Here is a 22,980-nt window from a genome sequence, read left to right on the forward strand (position 1 = left end):
GAGTTTGTGCTACAGGATGCAAATTTATGTTTGAAAAAGCTAGCCTTAGCTTTCCTAACTGCCTGTGTATATTGGTTCCTAACTTCCCTGAAAAGTTGCATATCAGGGGCTATTCAGTGCTAATGCAGTACACCACATGATGTTTTTGTGCTGGTCAATGACAGTCAGGTCTGGAGTGAACCAAGGGCTATATCTGTTCCTGGTTCTAAATCTTTTGAATGGGGCATGCTTATTTAAGATGGTGAGGAAGGCACTTTTAAAGAATAACCAGGCACCCTCTACTGACGGGATGAGGTTAATATCCTGCCAGGATACCCGGGCCAGGTCTATTAGAAAGGCCTGTCCGCTGAAGTGTTTTAGGGAGCGTTTGACAGTGATGAGGGGTGGTCGTTTGACTGTAGACCCATTACGGATGCAGGCAACAAGGCAGTGATTGCTGAGATCTTGGTAAAGAAGACAGCAGAGGTGTATTTGGAGGGAAAGTTGGTTAGGATGATATCTATGATGGTGCCCGTGTTTACAGATTTGGGGTTGTACCTGGCAGGTTCAGAAAAGCAATGGACAAGGCATATTGACATTAGGGAGAGGCATAGCGTAGCCTAGTGATCATAGGAGTCCAGGGAGTAGTTAGGCTGGCGACACGGCAATTCAGACAGCTAGCAGGCCAGGGCTAGCAAGCTAGCAGAAGGGCCGTAGAGGGACATCGCGACGGAAGAAGTCCGTTATAGCCTCCTCGTGTTGTTATGTCGGTAGTCCAGTCGTGATGGATTAGTAGGGTTCCGTGTAGTAAAGGGGTCCAGTCCAATTGGCAGAATATGTATAGTGGCCCAAGAAATTGGCCGATGGATCTCTTCAGCTAACAGTCCAATATGCTCTAGACAGCTAGCGGGCCGCGGCTAGCAGATGGGCATTGAAGGGACATCGCGACGGAGGGGCCTGTTGAAGAAAATAAAACCCTCGGGCAGATTACGTCGTAGGTCCAGCCGTGATAAGCAGGGCTCCGTGTAGTAAAAGGGGTCCTGGCTAATTGGCAAAATAGGTATAGTGGCCCAAGAAATTGACCGATGGACCTATTCAGCTAACAGCACACTCATAAGACTATATATACACACAAACATTCACATTATGGGCAATTCCAAGGTAACATAATTATGGTTTGACTCAGTTTTTTCACTTTAAATTGTATGTCAAACAAAAACAAACCATACAACTCTATGCACAAGGACTACTTTAAATTTACTGTGAAAATTGTTGGTCACACCAGATACTGACTGGTTTTCTGTTCCACGCCCCTACCTTTTTTTAAGGTATCTGTGACCAGATGCATTTCTGTATTCCCAGTCATGTGGAATCCATAGATTAGGGCCTAATGTATGTTTCAATTGACTGATTCCCTTACATTAACTGTAAGTTTGCCCAGACAATTTTTACACGCTTCAACACTCGGCGGTAACGTTCTGTGAGCTTGTGTAGCCTACTACTTCGCGGCTGAACCGTTGTTGCGCCTAGAAGTTTCCACTTCACAATAACAGCACTTACAGTTGACAGAGGCAGCTCCAGCAGGGCAGAAATTGGACTAACTGACTTGTTGGAAAGGTCTTCAGTAAGGCCATTCTATTGCCAATGTTTGTCTATGGAGATTGCATGGCTGTGTGCCTGAAAAAGCCAAATCCACTCAATTGAAGGGGTGTCCACATACTTGGGTATATATTGTGTATGTTAAAGATATGACCACCTTACTTTAAATGAATTGGCTTTGCATCCTGTATTTATTTTATATTCTGTACATACCAATTCGGATATTTAGTGCCCAATTGACATAAAATAGTATACAAAATTGTATTCTAATTGTTTAACATTTTTACAAGATATGTTAATATGAACCACCCAATCTTATATTATTAGTCTTAAATTACTGTAAATATGTATTCCGTACTGCCTTATTCGCATATTAAGTACATTTTAATTAAATCATCTGTTTGACATCAACCCTAAAAATGTAATAACAATATAAACCGCCCTATCTTGATATATTGGACAAAAAGTGGTGAATTTAAGATTCAAGACAGGTGATTTGGTGCCATTATTGACCAGGGATTAGCATTGACTAGGGATTAGCATTGACCAGTTCGCGACCCTTTCCGATCACTTGAAAATAACACCCCATCACAAATTATTACATCTGTATCCTAATAAACGGTATGCTTTCCCGAATCGTAGTGCGAGGACCACACACCATATTATAGTGACTCCAAGTTTACTTCGATATTATGGTTATTATATCAATATTTACACAATGGCGTTTCCACCGCCATTTTCGCATTCTGAATTTTACCGACAAAAACGTCACCATGTCTAACCAACAAATCTGTCGGCATTTATAAAAATTTTGCGAAACTTCCGGTTTCCATCACTTTAATACAGTATGACCAGAGACGTACATGATTACTAATATGTGATGACTTTACAAGCACGTTTATGGAAACGTCGTTTCTGTTTACGTCTATTCTATGAGGCCAGCCTGAACTCTTGAAGTACTATAGCCAGGCTATGGCCAAAGGTGCTAAACAGCCCAACCCCGACTAAACGATTTGAAGTTAAATCACATTAATATAAATCCGTTTTCTGTTGAAGTCTAATTTCATTCCTGCACAACCCAATCTTTCATTCCTGCACAACACAATCTATCAGAATGTTGACCAGCAATGGCAATGAGACCATTTAAACAATATCTATCGCTAGCTAGAACACAGTCAATAGGAAACAGCAATGCTTTTACCTGTAATTATAAGAGGGAAATTTATTGCTTTCTTTCATAAGCTTGCGATACAGAGAAAGCACCTGGGATGTAGACGCTGCCATCTTGGAAACAACGCGCCGACCTTCGTTCGTGCTCAGGACCTCGATTAAATGTAGTTAGTGAGCGCCAGTATAAAATCACACGTTTCAGTTTTGCTTTAGAAAGCCTCTAAGATTGATGACCATAACAGAGTATTATAAAGATACGAAAATTATTATATTTTATGACAAATATACATTTTCTTTTTCAAAACAACTGTAAATATTTCTTATTTTTACAGGCATATTTTCGGTCTTCTAAAAACAATCCACCGTTCCACAGTGGTAAAAGGTGAGCTAACTTTCAGCTGTGCTTTTTGTAATGTTCTTGTGTTTTTCCACACAAATTTCTTCTTTGTAAATGACCAACACTGCCGCGTCTGAGTTTTAGTACATTGGCATTGTCAAATGATTCAACCTTCCAGGGCACCCCCACCCCACCCCATAATCATAAACCAGATAGCTGTGCTTCTATGGTTAGCATTGCGGTTAGCTTTACGAAAACCGTTGTAACGAAGAAACTAACTAGTTTGCAAGAGTTAGTTCCAGTCTATGTTATTGCATTTCTTGTTAATGTCAGGAACAGGTAAAGTGAACAACTGTAAACACCTTTTTAGGCATTCATATCTTCCTACTGTAGCTAGCGATCACCTGCAACGCTGGTATTGTAGAGTAGGAATGGGTTTTCTTGAAATAGATAACCACACACTTGCTTAGCCCTATAAAGTACGCCAAATTCATGATGGTAATCATTTACATTTTGATATTGTCTTTTAAAGGGGCAATCAGCAGTTAACTACAACCATTTTTGGACTTATAAATTAATGATATGTACCCATTGATTCTTGAAGAATATAACTTTCAATGCCTCGTGAGCTTAGTTCAACTGTCTTATCCCATCAGAAACACAGATATTATCTTGTTTTTCTCCAATGTTTGTAAACAAAGTACATGTAAACAAATGCTGTATAGGCTCAAAACATGGTTAAAACTTTAATATCATGGCTGGTCAGTCCCATAGCTCTGTCTTTGAGTTTATGAGTGGTTACATTTCAAATCAAATCAAATTTTATTAGTCACATACACATGGTTAGCAGATGTTGATGCGAGTGTAGCGAAATGCTTGTGCTTCTAGTTCCGACAATGCAGTAATAACCAACAAGTAATCTAACCTAACAATTCCACAACTACTACCTTATACACACACACAAGTGTAAAGGGATAAAGAATATGTACATAAAGATATATGAATGAGTGGTGGTACAGAACGGCATGGCAAGATGCAGTAGATGGTATAGAGTACGGTATATACATATGAGATGAGTACTGTAGGGTATGTAAACATAAAGTGGCATAGTTTAAAGTGGCTAGTGGTACATGTATTACATAAAGATGGCAAGATGCAGTAGATGATATAGAGTACAGTATATACATATGAGATGGGTAATGTAGGGTATGTAAACATTATATTAAGTGGCATTGTTTAAAGTGGCTAGTGGTACATTTTTACATAATTTCCATCAATTCCCATTTTTAAAGTGGCTGGAGTTGAGTCAGTATGTTGGCAGCGGCCGCTAAATGTTAGTGGTGGCTGTTTAACAGTCTGATGGCCTTGAGATAGAAGCTGTTTTTCAGTCTCTCGGTCCCTGCTTTGATGCACCTGTACTGACCTCGCCTTCTGGATGATAGCGGGGTGAACAGGCAGTGGCTTGGGTGGTTGTTGTCCTTGATGATCTTTATGGCCTTCCTGTGACATCGGGTGGTGTAGGTGTCCTGGAGGGCAGGTAGTTTGCCCCCGGTGATGCGTTCTGCAGACCTCACTACCCTCTGGAGAGCCTTACGGTTGTGGGCGGAGCAGTTGCCGTACCAGGCGGTGATACAGCCCGACAGGATGCTCTCGATTGTGCATCTGTAGAAGTTTGTGAGTGCTTTTGGTGACAAGCCAAATTTCTTCAGCCTCCTGAGGTTGAAGAGGCGCTGCTGCGCCTTCTTCACAACGCTGTCTGTGTGGGTGGACCAGTTCAGTTTGTCCGTGATGTGTACACCGAGGAACTTAAAACTTTCCACCTTCTCCACTACTGACCCGTCGATGTGGATAGGGGGGTGCTCCCTCTGCTGTTTCCTGAAGTCCACAATCATCTCCTTTGTTTTGTTGACGTTGAGTGTGAGGTTATTTTCCTGACACCACACTCCGAGGGCCCTCACCTCCTCCCTGTAGGCCGTCTCGTCGTTGTTGGTAATCAAGCCTACCACTGTAGTGTCATCCGCAAACTTGATGATTGAGTTGGAGGCGTGCATGGCCACGCAGTCGTGGGTGAACAGGGAGTACAGGAGAGGGCTCAGAACGCACCCTTGTGGGGCCCCAGTGTTGAGGATCAGCGGGGTGGAGATGTTGTTACCTACCCTCACCACCTGGGGGCGGCCCGTCAGGAAGTCCAGGACCCAGTTGCACAGGGCGGGGTCGAGACCCAGGGTCTCGAGCTTGATGACGAGTTTGGAGGGTACTATGGTGTTAAATGCTGAGCTGTAATCGATGAACAGCATTCTCACATGGGTATTCCTCTTGTCCAGATGGGTTAGGGCAGTGTGCAGTGTGGTTGCGATTGCGTCGTCTGTGGACCTATTGGGTCGGTAAGCAAATTGGAGTGGGTCTAGGGTGTCCGGTAGGGTGGAGGTGATATGGTCCTTGACTAGTCTCTCAAAGCACTTCATGATGACGGAAGTGAGTGCTACGGGGCGGTAGTCGTTTAGCTCAGTTACCTTAGCTTTCTTGGGAACAGGAACAATGGTGGCCCTCTTGAAGCATGTGGGAACAGCAGACTGGGATAAGGATTGATTGAATATGTCCGTAAACACACCAGCCAGCTGGTCTGCGCATGCTCTGAGGACGCGGCTGGGAATGCCGTCTGGGCCTGCAGCCTTGCGAGGGTTAACACGTTTAAATGTTTTACTCACCTCGGCTGCAGTGAAGGAGAGCCCGCAGGTTTTGGTAGGGGGCCGTGTCAGTGGCACTGTATTGACCTCAAAGCGGGCAAAAAAGTTGTTTAGCCTGTCTGGGAGCAAGACATCCTGGTCCGCGACGGGGCTGGTTTTCTTTTTGTAATCCGTGATTGACTGTAGACCCTGCCACATACCTCTTGTGTCTGAGCTGTTGAATTGCGACTCGATTTTGTCTCTGTACTGGGACTTAGCCTGTTTGATTGCCTTGCGGAGAGAATAGCTACACTGTTTGTATTCGGTCATGCTTCCGGTCACCTTGCCCTGGTTAAAAGCAGTGGTTCGCGCTTTCAGTTTCACGCGAATGCTGCCGTCAATCCACGGTTTCTGGTTTGGGAATGTTTTAATCGTTGCTGTGGGTACGACATCGTCAATGCACTTCCTAATGAACTCGCTCACCGAATCAGCATATTCGTCAATATTGTTGTTGGACGCAATGCGGAACATATTCCAATCCGCGTGATCGAAGCAGTCTTGAAGCGTGGATTCAGATTGGTCGGACCAGCGTTGAACAGACCTGAGCGCGGGAGCTTGTTGTTTTAGTTTCTGTTTGTAGGCTGGAATCAACAAAATGGAGTCGTGGTCAGCTTTTCCGAAAGGGGGGCGGGGGAGGGCCTTATATGCGTCGCGGAAGTTAGTATAACAATGATCTAGGGTTTTTCCAGCCCTGGTAGCACAATCGATATGCTGATAGAATTTAGGGAGTTTTGTTTTTAGATTAGCCTTGTTAAAATCCCCAGCTACGATGAATGCAGCCTCAGGGTGTGTGGTTTCCAGTTTACAAAGAGTCAGATAAAGTTCGTTCAGGGCCATCGATGTGTCTGCTTGGGGGGGAATATATACGGCTGTGATTATGATTGAAGAGAATTCCCTTGGTAGATAATGCGGTCGACATTTGATTGTGAGGAGTTCTAGATCAGGTGAACAGAATGACTTGAGTTCCTGTGTGTTGTTATGATGATCACACCACGTCTCGTTAATCATAAGGCATACCCCCCCGCCCCTCTTCTTACCGGAAAGATGTTTGTTTCTGTCGGCGCGATGCATGAAGAAACCAGCTGGCTGCACCGACTCCGTTAGCGTCTCTTGAGTTAGCCATGTTTCCGTGAAGCAGAGCACGTTGCAATCCCTGATGTCTCTCTGGAATGCTACCCGTGCTCGGATTTCATCAACCTTATTGTCAAGAGACTGGACATTGGCGAGTAGTATGCTAGGGAGTGGAGCGCGATGTGCCCGTCTCCGAAGCCTGACCACGAGACCGCCTCGTTTGCCCCTTTTACGGCGTCGCACAGGGTCGCCGGCTGGGATCAGATCCATTGTATTGGGTGGAAGGCAAAACACTGGATCCGTTTCGGGAAAGTCATATTCCTGGTAGGAACGATGATGAGTTGACGTTAATCGTATATTCAGTAGTTCCTCCCGACTGTATGTAATGAAACCTAAGATTACCTGGGGTACGGATGTAAGAAATAACACATAAAAAAACAAAATACTGCATATTTTCCAAGGAACGCGAAGCGAGGCGGCCATCTCTTTTCGGCGCCGGAAGTTTTTGTCCAGCCCCATCTCCAGCCCCATCCCACCAATTTTTTTTTTCTTTTTACAGAAACTGACGGGGATAGAGTTGATCGTTTCATCTGCAGATTGCTGGTTTAATGTAAATGTTTATTATGAATTTGGCGTACTATTTAGGGCTTACACTTCCTCTCTGTCACACATGACCTTCCCATGAACTGGTTATTCAACAAGACAATGTTGTATTGGCACCAGTCATAACACATGACCCATGCCTATACATTTCATGCATTGGTCAGAAATATAAATAACCCCCAAGCACTCTGCTTGATATCTCATGTTGGTTTACTGTCACAGTCTAAGGTTAAGTCATTTAAATTAGGCCTATTTAATGAATAGGCTATCCCTTGAATTATAAGAATATGACATAATTTGATTAGCTATCTAAGCGGTACACAAATGTGAAATGTCAGAATAATAGTACAGTGATTTATTTCAGCTTTTATTTCTTTCATCACATTCCCAGTGGGTCAGAACTATACCTACACTCAATTAGTATTTGGTAGCATTGCCTTTAAATTGTTTAGCTTGGGTCAAACATTTCAGGTAGCCTTCCACAGGCTTCCCACAATAAGTTGGGTGAATTTTGGCCCATTCCTCCTGACAGAGCTGGTGTAACTGAGTCCTCCTTGCTCGCACACACTTTTTCAGTTCTGCCCACAAATTTTCTATAGGTTTGAGGTCAGGGCTTTGTGATTGCCAATCCAACACCTTGACTTTGTTGTTCTCAAGCAATTTTGCAACAACATTGGAAGTATGCTTGGGGTCATTGTCAATTTGGAAGACCCATTTGTGACCAAGCTTTAACTTTCTGACTGATGTTGCTTCAATATATCTACATAATTTTCCACCCTCATGATTCTGCCACCCCCGCGCTTCATGGTTGGGATGGTGTTCTTCGGCTTGCAAGCATCCCTCTTTTTCTTCCAAATATAGCGATGGTCATTATGGCCAAACAGTTCTATTTTTGTTTCATCAGACCAGAGGATATTTCTCCAAAAAGTACGATCTTTGACCCATGTGCAGTTGCAAATCGTGGTCTGGCTTTTGTATGGCGGTTTTGGAGGAGGGGTTTCTTCCTTGCTGAGCGGCCTTTCAGGTTATGTTGATATAGGACTCGTTTTACTGTGGATATAGATACTTTTGTACCTGTTTCCTCCAGCATCTTCACAAGGTCCTTTGCTGTTGTTATGGGATTGATTTGCACTTTTCGCACCAAAGTATGTTCATCTCGGGATTGCGCATGAAAAAGCTCTGTGACACTTTAGTGTCCAGTCATTCAGACTGGTCTTACTCCCTCATTTTTCAGAATACTAGCCTGAAACAATTTCCAAAGACTGTTGACATCTATCCATCTATCTATCTATCTATCTATCTATCTATCTATCTATCTATCTATCTATCTATCTATCCAAATCTACCAATTATATGCATATCCTAGGTTCTGGGCCTGAGTAGCAGGCAGTTTAATTTGGGCACGCTTTTCATCCAAAATTCCGATTGCTGCCCCCTACCCTAGTGAAGTTAAAAGTTAATTTGTGGAATTTCTTTCCTTCTTAATGCGTTTGAGCTAATGAAGGTTATATGAAAGAAGCCAGCAGGCCTGTCAATGGGAGCACTCGGTGCAGCTGAGTGCCTGCTGTGACTACACACCCAAAATTCTAACTCTCTCCTTCTTCAGTACCAGGTATAACCTTTGCTTGCTCGCTGACTGACTAGCTGAGCTCCAGTTAGTGCGGAGCGGGAGCGATGATCACTCAAGCCACCCTTTATCGAGTCTGACCGCATGGGAGAGCCATAACGGCTGGTCTGCAGCCACTTCAGAAGACGAGTCATTCAGGAGTGGAGTCTCCTATTGATTTCCTATGGGGCCCTTCTTACCCTCTGACATGGTGGGTCTCGCGGTTAGTGAGGCATTCGGACCAAGAGATGTGGCGCCGTCAGAGTTTGCGTGGGTGGGTGGTTTGGGTATGTGAGTGGAGATTACTGCTTCTTTTCTAAAAAGCAAAGAGAAATGGTCATCCCACTCCCTCGTAAAATTAATAAGGAGTGAAAAGAGAAATTGGTAGGAAATGTTGGTTTTCTAATTCCTATTTAGCAGATATATTTGTTGCCTTTTAATGGTTATATTAACCTGCTCCACTCACTGTGTCAAATCAGTCAACTGAAATCTCAAACTGATGCTAGGCCTGACTCCTCTCCCCTCCATAGTATATTATGGACTTGTTGCTTGGCTTTGTGGTGAATCCATGGTCTCCCCCCCCAGCACTGAGGTGGTCGCTCTCCGCTCCGCCTGACAAAACAAGGCCTTTGATCCATCAATGTATTTATTTTTTGTCTCATGTGCAGGCGGCCGGAAGGATCCAGGCCAGTGGGTGACCGGAACTGAAACACAACTATACCCTCTTCCTCGCTCCTCTCATCCCACAGATCGTGAGCCCAAAGTCTTCCGTACCATTCACCCTGGAGAGGTAGGTACCTGACATGGTGTTTTGCCTGTGTTGAACATTGTATTGACGTCGTTGTTTTGTTGTTTTCGTTTTTTACTTGGTGCACTCTCATAGCACTGCAGATGCAGTAACCTGTCAGGTATGAGGGTGTGTGACTTGATGGACGATGATGATTTTATTACTTAAAGGGGCAATCTGCAGTTCAAACAAAACAATAACAAAGCGGTTGCCGGTCACCCTGCCTCTGTTTTGGTAAAGAGCTGAGGGATGGGCCTGGAGAAATGTAACCACTCTCGAAATCATAGACAGAGTTATGGATGGACTGACCATCGACGTGATCAAAATTTTAGTTTAAACCATGTTTTTAGGCTGTACAGTGTTTGTTTACAATGACATTGTTTACAAATAGTGGAGTAAAATATGCTTATTTTGGGTTCTGATGGGTTACGACAGTTGAATTAAGCTCATAAAGTGTTTGTTGTATATGTTATATTCTCCTAGAATCAATCGGTATACCGTGCTTTCAGAAAGTATTCAGACCCTGTGACTTTTTCCACTTTTTGTTATGTTAGTCTTATTCTAAAATTGATTAAATAGATATTTTCCCCTCATCAATCTACGCACAATACCCCAAAATGATAAATCAAAAATAGTTTTTTTAAGTATCACATTTACATAAGTATTCAGACCCTTTACTTAGTACTTTGTTGAAGCACATTTGCGATTACAGCCTCTAATCATTTTGGGTTTGATGCTACCAGCTTGGCACACCTGTATTTGGGGAGTTTCTTCCATTCTTCTCTGCAGATCCTCTCAAGTTCTGTCAGGTTGGATGGGCAGCGTCGCTGCACAGCTATTTTCAGGTCACCAGAGATGTTCGATCGGGTTCAAGTCCGGGCTCTGGCTGGGCCACTCAAGGATATTTAGAGATCTGTCCCAAAGCCACCCCTGCATTGTCTTGGCTGTGTGCTGAGGGTCGTTGTCCTGTTGGAAGGTGAACCTTAGCCCTAGTCTGAGGTCCTGAGCACCCTGGAGCAGGTTTTTTATCAAGGATCTCTGTGTACTTAGCTCTGTTCATCTTTCCCTCCTGACTAGTCTCCCAGTCCCTGCCGCTGAAAAACATCCCCACAGCATGAAGCTGCGACCACCATGCTTCACCGTTTGGATGGTGCCAGGTTTCCTCCAGAAGTGACGCTTGGCATTTTAGGCCAAATAGTTCAATCTTGGTTTCATCAGACCAGAGAATCTTGTTTCTCATGGTCTGAGAGTGTTTAGGTTCCTTTTGGAAACTCCAAACGGGTGGCATATGCATTTTACTGAGGAGTGGCTTCCATCTGTTCACTCTACCATAAAGGCATTATTGGTGGAGTGCTGCAGAGATGGTTGTCCTTCTGGAAGGTTCTTCCATCTCCACAAAGGAACTCTGGAGCTCTGTCACTGTGACCGTCGGGTTCTTGGTCACCTCCCTGACCAAGGCCCTCTCCCCTTATTGCTCAGTTTGGCCAGGTGGCCAGCTCTAGGAAGAGTCTTGGTGGTTCCAAACTTCTTCTATTTAAGAATGATGGAGGCCACTGTGTTCTTGGGGACTTTCAATGCTGCAGAAATGTTTTGGTACCCTTCCCGAGATCTGTGCCTTGACACAATCTTGTCTCGGAGCTCTACGGACAATTACTTCAACCTCATGGCTTGGTTTTTGCTCTGACATACACTGTCAACTGTGGGACCTTTATAAAAACCGGTGTGTGTGCCTTTCCAAATCATGTCCAATCAATTGAATATACTCCAGGTGCACTCTAATCAAGTTGTAGAAACATCTCAAGGATGATCAGTGGAAACAGGATGCTCCTAAACTCAATTTCGACCCTTTCAGACCCTTTCATAGCAAAGGGTCTGAATACTTATGTAAATTAGGTATTTCTGTTTTTTATTTGAATTTTTTTATATTTTCTTTTATGCTTTTTTCACTTTTTCATTATGGGGTATTGTGTGTAGATTAATGAGGAAAAAAATGTTTTTAATAAATGTTTGAATAAAGATGTATCATAACAATGTGGAAAAAGTCAAGGGGTCTGAATACTTTCCTAATGCACTGTATTATTGAAAAAATCAATATGTATAGCAAACGAAGATTGCCCCTTTTTTAATGTGTAGTTAGTCACTTGACCCTTCAGTGCTCTTACACTTCTAGTATCCCCAAAAAGGACATTGATAGGAAGAGGCACAACATTATGTCAACACAAATAAAAAGTTGCTCCAATGTTAGGCCAACAATGGTTGTGGTGGAATTCTATTCTCCCAATACAATATTGTAGGATTTATTTCAAAATATCAACATTGGTCCGTGATAATTTATGCACACATATAATGCAATAGTACAAACAAGCTGCATAATTCAGTTGCGTAATTGTTTATTTCTGTGCATTTGAAACTAGATTTTTGTTGTATTTGAATGCTTTAATAACAACCGCTTTTTACGCTGTCAAAATGTCCCCTTACTACCTCATCATTGCTTTGCGAAAACGGCTGCATTAAAGGGATGGATCCCTGCACTGTTACGTGATTCTTATACTTTCTACTTGCATTGCTATAGGCTTCAAAAAGGCTAGCCAGAAGATGCTGGGCATGACTAAATAACTAGCCAACAATCTTTAAAATCCGGTTTAGATTAAATGAAGGCCTACCTAAGGTGTTTAAGTGGGAAATGTGCATGAACAAAAAGAGTGAACTCTCCCTTTTTTAAAGCAGTTCACCTGCTTACAGCAGGAGCGCCTAGAGCAGGACTCTCCAGTCCTGTTGGTTTTCACTCCAACCCCAGTTGTAGCTAACCTGATTTCAGTTTATCAACCAGCTAATTATTAGAATCAGCTGCACTAGATTAGGGTTGGAGCGAAAACCTACAGGGTTGGAGAGCCCTGGCCTAGAGTCTATTTTGAGGTCTGAGAGCGATCCGGTTATTAGTTCACCCAAGTCTCTTACCACAAATAAACAAGTCCATCTTCACTCCGTTGCCCCTTGGCGGTGTATCAGTCAGATGAGCTTGACGTCAGCCCAGATTGGAAGAGAAGAAGAGATTGCCAGTGAAATGTTTATTACGGCACATTTGTTTGGCAGGCCATTAGGCAGCGTCTTGCCCTCCTATAAATCTTCACTCACATGATTATCACTGGAGAGCATGTCTTTCCCTGGGAATCGAGGACCTCTCTTTAAGAAATCATAGCCACCAGTCAGATTGTCCCAGTCCAATGATGAGAGGGGGGAAAGCAAGGAATGTGTGCAAAACAATCAAGATGGGCTTCCTTATGAAGAAATGCAATCCATCCAAATAAGGATTGATACAACCTGCCCGCAGTGCCTTCAGGTAAGGGAGGTCATTGTGAACGGAAGCAAACAAACTCAAACAACAGCTAAAACGGGACTAACCACTTCATTCCCAGGGAAAGCGGAAAACAAAACAAATCGGCCCCTGGCAAAAAAACATTATTAGGCTGCTTAGAAAACAACAAAACATCAGCAACCATGCACCAACACATGCCCTCTCCTGTCAGCAATCGATAGTGAGGCATTAGCATTTTGGAGATGTAGCCTAGAAATTAGGTATGACCTAAGGGTATTGGTTTTTAGAAGGCAGCCAATAGCCATGCATTATGACCATGGCTACCACCTCAATCCATATCCAAAGGGACCTCGATGAAGCAGAAGCCTCAGAGGCCATGCAACACCTCTTTCATCATGGGGACCATAGACCTGGGCTACTAACGTAATTATACTTTGTACATTACAGTTTTACAGGGCTGTAGGCAGTTTTGAGTGCTATTCCCATGAGTGTAACTGTGTTGCAGAGAACCTTAATCACTTTTTGGGGAGGGGAGTGTTTGGAAAGACGTGAGTAAACACATTAGCTGGCAATCCCCGGGTAATGACCTTGTGTGCAGGGTTGTGGCATTTGCTTGGCTGTCACCGAGATAAATTAGCCGTTGTGATAATTGTTGGAAATTGCCAGAGATGCACTGCGGCAAGGGGGGGGTGTCTCAAATTGCCTAGTCCAACTCCAAGAAAGGACAGTTGGCTCCATATTCATGTTCTTAAAGGTAGACAACTAAATAAAACAAGCAGCATTGCAGATATTGCGATGAACGAGATGCAAGACTTCGCTATCACTGTCACACGCAGTATCTGCACATGTGCACAGGTTCGCTTCACGCTGTTACAGCGTGTTAGGTATGGGACCATAACAGTGGAGACGTCTACCATTGCGCTTCAATGGTCTTAGTTGTTGCGGAAATTGATCCACTATGCTGTTTACTCTGTGCATCTACGTCATATCCCTGAGTCATTTTAAGCTAATGTATTGACGCTCACCATGATCGAGGGTAATGCAAATTCCCATTCTATGCAAAGACATGTAAGAGAATAGGACCTTGATTTTGCCAAGGTTCTCAGGGAGTTGTGGTAAAAGGAATTTAAGCAAATTAAACCTAAGTCAGTAAAGTAGGGCTAAAAGAATCTAAATGTACTCCGTTGTCTCTTCTCATACTATCGCAGTAGGCTTCAAGGTCTTGATCGCTGATCGGCCAAGCTCTCTAGAGGTTGTGGTTCTACGGCCTTTCGCTTTTAATTTTAACCTAAACCACAAACTGTTACTTAACCTAAAACTATGCACAGTTTCCAATGTTTTGCTCTCAAAGGGATCAATGGATTTCTAAGTATTATTTTGCTGGCTTGTGGTAGACAGCATCTGCAGTACATTAGATTTTAATTAGCAAACCACTACTGGGTTGTTGCCTGTTTTGTACTAGTTTGGAACAAATACTGCACTGACTGTTTGAAGTGTTACAGTTCTGTTGCCGTGCGACATTACTGTTTTGACCACAGCAACACTTTTCTTCCCCACCTAATATTACCCGGGATGTGGAACAAATTCCTCAGAAGCATGCTTTCGTAATCCTTTATGGTCGCTATATTATCTTAAGAGCAAGTCTCTCCTCTCTCTGGTCTATGGTGACGTCTCGGTTGGTGTCCCCCATTTTGCTCAGCAAAGCTCTTCCTGAGCCCCGCAGCACCAAACCTTTGCCCGCAAACAGAGCCACACACACACTTGCACAGCCCAGAGAGCCAGCTGCCATATGATATAACATAGAAACGCAAAACACACATGCACATGGCATACATCTTGACGTAAACAGTGTGACATACATGCATGCCTATGTGTATACAACACATGTTCTATGAGACACACGTACTGTACACACACAACACAATATACGATTTGGATGGGGTGTGCTCCATGTATTTATTTAAAAGCTTGTCTAACCCGTATACTGGCTTAAATACATGATTCAACAATCTATTACAGCCCTTAAAGGGATCATGTTATGTTGTCTGTCATGGTTTCTGCTCAAGCTCTCATAAAACCATAAACTCTTAATTGTATTACTACCTTTTTTAGATTAGACCATGTTAAGCGATAAGTGAGCAAATGGCTTTTGTGATTTGCCAAGTCATCCATTCTAGCTCATTGCACACTCTGACCTGTTGTAATTTGGTAACTGGCAAATGACAGTGGAGCTCCTATAAATATTAGCATAGCTTAGTTCTGGTCTTAGCTGATTCACATTGAGATTAAACCTGACTGATATGGATTGAGACTTAATTTGACTGACCTGAACTTCTTTGAGAGTGATGAAGTTTGAGGACATGTTTGACAACTGGCTTCCAAACAGGTCATAGAGCACCACAGTGTGAGTCATAATACCCATAACCTCGTGGTCAAACAGGGAAATGGTTCCACCATTAATTTTTCCCATAGGGGATTTTAGAAATGCTTAAAATAAGGGCTGTGTTTCGTGTACGCTTACCCTGGCGTGACATTTTGATAACCGTGTAAATCTCTCTAAGACGAGGTGACTTTTATCAATATATTCGGCTGTATTTACCCCCCATAAATGAAATGCTAATGTGGCTATCATAAAGAACTACAAATACCATGATGATCTGGACAAGACTGCCGAATCGAGGCAAAGGTAAGAATCTCTGGATTAACTATCTAATGTTAGCTACATGTAGTATTTTATAAATTCCCTACATTTCTTTAAATAGACAATTCTATGAACTGTCTTGTGCAAAATAAATTAATTGACACTACCTGTTCGCAAAGGTGTCAGCGAGAGATGATATGCAGGAGCTTGCAGGAATTTGTAGTTTTGCATGATGTCTACTTTGATGCTAATTAGCATTTTCAAATCTAAGCGTAAATGGAGCTGAATATATTGATAAAAGTCACCTTGTCCGGGAGAGATTTACATGATTATCAAAATGTCACGCCAGGATAAGCCTACACGAAACACAGCCCTTATTTTAAGTGTTTCTAAAATCCCCTATGGACAAATGAATGGTGGAAAATTGATTGGAACCATTTTCCTGTTGGACCGCTAGGTTTTATGGGTACTATGACACCTCCACTGTGGGGCTCTATAGGTCCTGAAAGTCGCGGGCATGGGTAGGGCTCGGGCATAAAGTCCATGCCCATGCAAGGCTCTAGTCCTGGGAGACAAACTCGATTTTCCACCGTTTCATTCCAGGGAGAAGTTTTAGCACTCACAAGATCAGAGTCTTACCAAGGGATGAACTGTAGCACTTTAAGCTTAAGGGCACGGTTGTTTTTCAAAGACAGGTTTTCTTTTCCGATAGATATCCACATGTCATGAAAAGTGAATTTGGAGTTAAAAGGAAGCATCGGATAATTGCAGCTTTGCTCCAACTTTGATTAAAAAGAGGCGATGTAATACAGATCCCTGTGCTGTGTGGGCTCCCGTTGTAGTGTTCAGTGGGTCTTTCACACAAAAGGTTCTCAAGGTTGTTGTAGTTAGAAGTTGAAATGTTGGCTAAGCGGTTGCTGGTTACAGCCTGCAAAGAATTGTTCACAATTTTTCTGCATTAGAAAGCAGGCTGTCAGTATGTTCCAGTGGTGTAAAAAACGTACATTTTAAAAACAAGAAAATGGTACCGTCTGGTTTGCTTAATATAAGGAATTTGAAATGATGTTTACGTGTACTTTTACTTCTGATACATACTTTTATTTTAGCAATTACATTTACTTTTGATACTTAAGTATATTTAAAACCAAATACTTTTAGACTTTTACTCAAATAGTATTTTACTGGGTGACTTTCACTTTTACTTGAGTCATTTTCTATTAAGGTATCTTTACTTTTACTCAAGTATGACAATTGGGTACTTTTTCCATCACTAGTATGTTCCATATACAGTTGCGGACAAATATATTGGCGCCCTTGCACTTTCCTTAAATAATTCCCTATTTCTTCTAAAATAAGTTGAAATTGAAAACCTTTTTAATCTCCACCTTGTTATAGGATTTTTCAACATTGCAGAATCAATTACATTTTTGTAAACTTAAGTTTACTATTTTTTATTTAGAAAAAAAACCATGACATGGACAAATGTATTGGCACCCCAGAGCTAGTACTTGGGACGGAGACCAAAAGTTGATTTCTTTCAATTTCATCTTATTTTAGAAGAAATATAATTCCCTATAAGAAAAGTGCAATACATTTGGCTGCAACTGTCTGTTGCAATGGGACCAAATGAGTCAACAAAAAGCTCAAGCATGACCATTGATAGATGGGTTCTCATGAAAAGTCTCACTCTAGAGCTTGTGCAGGGTTGTACACACACGCACCATCTTACTGCATGACAATAGCTGAAGACAATGCGCTGTGATAAATGGGCAGTTCAATATATCCTGTCTCCCTGTGGGGCGTGCCTGAACTTGCCCAAGCCCTAAACTTTTGTAACACCAACCTTCTTTGCAATGGCGGTCTGTTCCACTCTTTTTGATCCCCCGTAGCATTCATTTCTGAACAGAGAAGCAGTATGTTTTCTCACTGGTGATCAATTCAAATTTGAAGGGTTGGCGGTGTGCAACAACCTTTCAGTGACAGCGCGCAGATGCAGGTGTCAGTGAATTAACGTGCGGGCGTGTAGGCTTGGGCATCGCAGACACGTCAATTCACTGACACCTGCATCTGGACGCTGACACTGAAAGGTTGTTGCACACCGCCAACCCCCGGTCCCTGCTAGTATTAGTACACCCACGCACTTCCACCAACACAGGTGGTCTCAGCTCCCTCACTGTTTCTGCTATTTTAGTGTTCCCTCTGTCTATACAACCCTTCAGGGTATTTCACAGATGGCACAACCAGTGTGTTTTCTCAGTCAGCTTCCCAGGCAAGGATTTGGAAATGTACCCCCAAAAAAAGGCTGTACCCACATTTACCAGGGCTGTGATGATACCAGAATTAGAATCCATTACAAAAAAGAGAACACGAAGCAGAACGAACCCTTTGTTCCTTTAAAATCCTGCTGTATGTAAAATATTGTGTGACGTAGCTTTAAAAAAGTAAACAAATGTGACTGGAACAACAAATACCTGACCTACCCGATTATATTTCCATGTTTTGTATTTCACTAAGGGAATAATACAAGTATGTTATAATGCCAGTGCATACATACTGGAATGAGCGCTTGATTGCTCAGTATAGGGTGTCCAACAACTCTGCTCAGAGTGGGTGAAAATGCGCTTTGGTGATGAAAGATGAGTTCAGCGGGAAAGTGAGCCTGTCAGGTAGCATTTATAAGCGCACATTATCCAGCATAGCTGACGTGATGCCGTGCGATGTTGCTTATTTTGTACCACTTCCTTTCTCTGGCCATTTATTTAGTCGCCGTAATTTTGGCCGTCCTACAAGGGTAAAAACTCCAATAACTTTTTCTTATGATTTTTTTATGATCTAGACATGAGGTTTGGACCATTGGTTTTCTTAGAGGATTATCTACACAATTCACTTTACCCATTGGTCAACATATAGGTTTTTGATTGGACACCCTCCCTACTCAGTATCCCTTAAGAGTAGAATTTCGCCTGAATTCACAACTTCCATTCAAAAACAAATGCCTAGGTGCTGTCTTACGCTTCTGTTTTTTTTATATAGAAATCACAAACAAACCTGCAGGGGACCCTCAATACCAACTATCTGACACCTTGATCTTGTACGTGACATAGTTGAATGAGCTGAGAATCTTGGAATAGTCCCTGAGCAGCAGACTACAAACCAACCCTGCCTGCAGAGTCTCAAATGACTTCTCAAAAGGAGAGCTGCCTGCCGCCTTGTGAATCAGCCCTTTTTTAAATTCACTTGTTTTGTCCCAAGAGGAATCAAGTTGTGTTTGCCTCTGTCAACCCTGACATGCAGTCTTGGGGAAGAAGTCTAGTCTATTTCCTTCCACAATGACACGCCCCAGGGAAGTGTAATCTCTATTCCCACTACAGTACACAACATCACCTTGCTCACCATGACCCTGTATTCAATGTCCATCACTTATAAAGGCTCGACAGCACAGTGGCAAGATGAACCACACATATGGAAAGTGTGTAGTAAGCATACTGGATAATTGTTTTGTGGCAGTTGTGTTAATGTTATGTTAGCGTTATTTCATCAGATCTGGCGGTTGATGGAGACTGGACAAATAGAGCCAATGCAAATAGAATATGTTTGCCCCCCCCCAAGGGTGAGTAGGATAGAGACTGGCTTTGATGGTGTGGGGTTGAATCTACAGTGGGGCAAAAAAGTATTTAGTCAGCCACCAATTGTGCAAGTTCTCCCACTTAAAAAGATGAGAGGGGTCTGTAAAAATCACAGAAAAAATCACATTGTAGGATTTTTTATGAATTTATTTGCAAATTATGGTGGAAAATAAGTATTTGGTCACCTACAAACAAGTAAGATTTCTGGCTCTCACAGACCTGTAACTTCTTCTTTAAGAGGCTCCTCTGTCCTCCACTCGTTACCTGTATTAATGGCACCTGTTTGAACTTGTTATCAGTATAAAAGACACCTGTCCACAACCTCAAACAGTCACACTCCAAACTCCACTATGGCCAAGACCAAAGAGCTGTCAAAGGACACCAGAAACAAAATTGTAGACCTGCACCAGGCTGGGAAGACTGAATCTGCAATAGGTAAATAGCTTGGTTTGAAGAAATCAACTGTGGGAGCAATTATTAGGAAATGGAAGACATACAAGACCACTGATAATCTCCCTCGATCTGGGGCTCCACGCAAGATCTCACCCCGTGGGGTCAAAATGATCACAAGAACGGTGAGCAAAAATCCCAGAACCACACGGGGGGACCTAGTGAATGACCTGCAGAGAGCTGGGACCAAAGTAACAAAGCCTACCATCAGTAACACACTACGCCGCCAGGGACTCAAATCCTGCAGTGCCAGACGTGTCCCCCTGCTTAAGCCAGTACATGTCCAGGCCCGTCTGAAGTTTGCTAGAGAGCATTTGGATGATCCAGAAGAAGATTGGGAGAATGTCATATGGTCAGTTGAAACCAAAATAGAACTTTTTGGTAAAAACTCAACTCGTCGTGTTTGGAGGACAAAGAATGCTGAGTTGCATCCAAAGAACACCATACCTACTGTGAAGCATGGGGGTGGAAACATCATGCTTTGGGGCTGTTTTTCTGCAAAGGGACCAGGACGACTGATCCGTGTAAAGGAAAGAATGAATGGGGCCATGTATCGTGAGATTTTGAGTGAAAACCTCCTTCCATCAGCAAGGGCATTGAAGATGAAACGTGGCTGGGTCTTTCAGCATGACAATGATCCCAAACACACCGCCCGGGCAACGAAGGAGTGGCTTCGTAAGAAGCATTTCAAGGTCCTGGAGTGGCCTAGCCAGTCTCCAGATCTCAACCCCATAGAAAATCTTTGGAGGGAGTTGAAAGTCTGTGTTGCCCAGCAACAGCCCCAAAACATCACTGCTCTAGAGGAGATCTGCATGGAGGAATGGGCCAAAATACCAGCAACAGTGTGTGAAAACCTTGTGAAGACTTACAGAAAACATTTGACCTCTGTCATTGCCAACAAAGGGTATATAACAAAGTATTGAGATAAACTTTTGTTATTGACCAAATACTTATTTTCCACCATAATTTGCAAATAAATTCATTAAAAATCCTACAATGTGATTTTCTGGATTTTTTTGTCTCATTTTGTCTGTCATAGTTGAAGTGTACCTATGATGAAAAGTACAGGCCTCTCTCATATTTTTAAGTGGGAGAACTTGCACAATTGGTGGCTGACTAAATAATTTTTTGCCCCACTCTATGTGGTGGGAGTGAAGAGTCCAGCCTCCACACATTTCTCAGCCACCCGTAAAAATGTACCTTGTTTGTGCTGTCGTCGCTCACAACTCCCGCTCTGGCTCCAGACAATTGCTGTGTGCTGCGCTTCTCCAGGGGAAAGACAGGTCATTTTTATCCCTGGCATTGCAGGTTTAATCTAATATCATGAGTCAAACATGCTTTGTCCTCTCTGCGTTAAGGTCGTAGAAACAGTGACATTGAACTCCCTTTATTTAACTCGGCAAGTCAGTTTAGAACAATTTTCTTATTTACAATGATGGCCTACCACGGCCAAACCCTAACCCGGACGACGCAGGGCCAATTGTGCACAGGAAGCAGTGTTCTCGCCATGGCATGGGTGGAGCGCCATCCATGCGTGCGTGAGTGAGAGATCGGAGTGGAGATATCCCTTCCAGTCTGGTGGTACAAGATCTGCCTGTGGGGAGAGAGAGGAGTAGGTACCACCTGTTACTGGCCCGGCCCAAGGGCTGCATGCCCTGGCCTAGTGCCCAGGCGTGAACTCCACGGACGCTATGAGGGCTCCTCGACTCGCGGTTGCCTGTATCAGTGGCCAGCTCATCAGTCTACCACGTTCCAGTGAGGAAGCATTAACCATGGGGCAGTTTGCTCTTGCTTTCCCAAAGCCGCTCGACCAACATGCCACCTGAGTTGGGAAGGAGCAGTGCTTCCCTGTTATTTCTGACTTTTATTTGAAATCAAAATAGTGTAGTAGTGGCAACAGTACTAGGTAAGAAAGGGATTTAGCTGAGGGTAAAGGAACACTCCACCCAAAAATGGTATTTTGGTATTTTTTTCTATTTCTGTATTTTGAAAGCTATATCTCTTAAACTTGATTGCTGACATGCAAAACATTTTGGGACTATATCAACAATGGACTAATGAAACCCATACCAAAAGACAGTTTTTTTGTAAGGTAAGCTAAATACTAGTGTGAAGACTCTACGTCACGGTGTCTCACCATGCCATCATTGAATACGTTGATATTTTTAGCAGCTAGCATCGAGTTATGTGCTACTTCTTCTGCAATATCGAACACTTTCCATGTATAATGTCTCTTTCAACGTCAGCGACCTCGAAGGGCAGCAGGGTTTTGACACATGTCGTTCTGTGCCATGGCCTCATTGACAAGTTATTACCTCATTGACCTTGGGTGGCGTTTTGTCTCTCATTCATTCCTGCCATGGCCCTCGGAGGATGGCATGATGCCACGGTTTGCCACCCGGACCTTTATGCCACTACGGACTGCAGCTGCTGATTTATAGCCACTGTCCCCCGAGTACCAGTTTTATAGGGTGAAATCCAACCTCCAAAATACTACGAGGCACCAGCGAGTCTCTGAACCACATAATTGATTGGATCGCCTTTGCATTTGATTTTGTTTACGACATTACATTTTGTGCAATGTCATTTTGATCTCTGTTGTTTCCGATCTACACTGAACAAAAACTGTAAACGCAACATGCAACAATTTTTACAAATATTTTACTGCGTTACAGTTCATATAAGGAAATCAGTCAATTAAAATCAATTCATTAGGCCCTAATCTATGAATTTTACATGACTGGGAATACACATATACATCTGTTGGTCACAGATACCTTTAAAAAAAAAAAAAAAAAAAAAGTAGTGGCGTGGATCAGAAAACCAGTCACTATCTGGAGTGACCATCATTTTCCTCATGCAGCGCGAGACATCTCCTCCGCATAGAGTTTTTAAACTCTGCGGTTGTGAGGCCGGTTGGACGTACTTCCAAATTCTCTAAAATGACGTTGGAGAGAAATGAACATTAAATTCTCTGGCAACAGCTCCGGTTGACATTCCTGCAATCAGCCTTCCAATTGCACGCTCCCTCAAAACTTGAGACATCTGTAGCGTTGTTGTTGTGTGACA

The 22,980-nt window shown here is 42.9% G+C and overlaps 2 protein-coding genes across 3 annotated transcripts in view; one reads left to right on the forward strand and one right to left on the reverse strand.

Moving 5' to 3' along the window:
- The window catches only part of LOC139583773 (LYR motif containing 4), a 68,886-nt gene extending 65,973 nt beyond the window's left edge, over positions 1-2,913 (reverse strand). For both annotated transcript variants that reach the window (XM_071415220.1, XM_071415221.1), the window contains exon 1: positions 2,780-2,913. In XM_071415220.1, the coding sequence (XP_071271321.1) occupies positions 2,780-2,862 (83 nt within the window). In that variant the 5' untranslated portion in view covers positions 2,863-2,913. The remainder of the gene's footprint in view (positions 1-2,779) is intronic.
- A 76-nt stretch (positions 2,914-2,989) lies between these two features.
- The window catches only part of LOC139583771 (phenylalanine--tRNA ligase, mitochondrial-like), a 136,851-nt gene continuing 116,860 nt past the window's right edge, over positions 2,990-22,980 (forward strand). Inside the window, exons 1-2 of the mRNA XM_071415218.1 lie at positions 2,990-3,130; positions 9,760-9,881. The gene's annotated coding sequence lies outside the window, so the exon portion shown is untranslated. The remainder of the gene's footprint in view (positions 3,131-9,759; positions 9,882-22,980) is intronic.

Source organism: Salvelinus alpinus, chromosome 8 (genome assembly GCF_045679555.1).
Source record: "Salvelinus alpinus chromosome 8, SLU_Salpinus.1, whole genome shotgun sequence".
NCBI classification, from domain to species: Eukaryota; Metazoa; Chordata; class Actinopteri; order Salmoniformes; family Salmonidae; genus Salvelinus; species Salvelinus alpinus.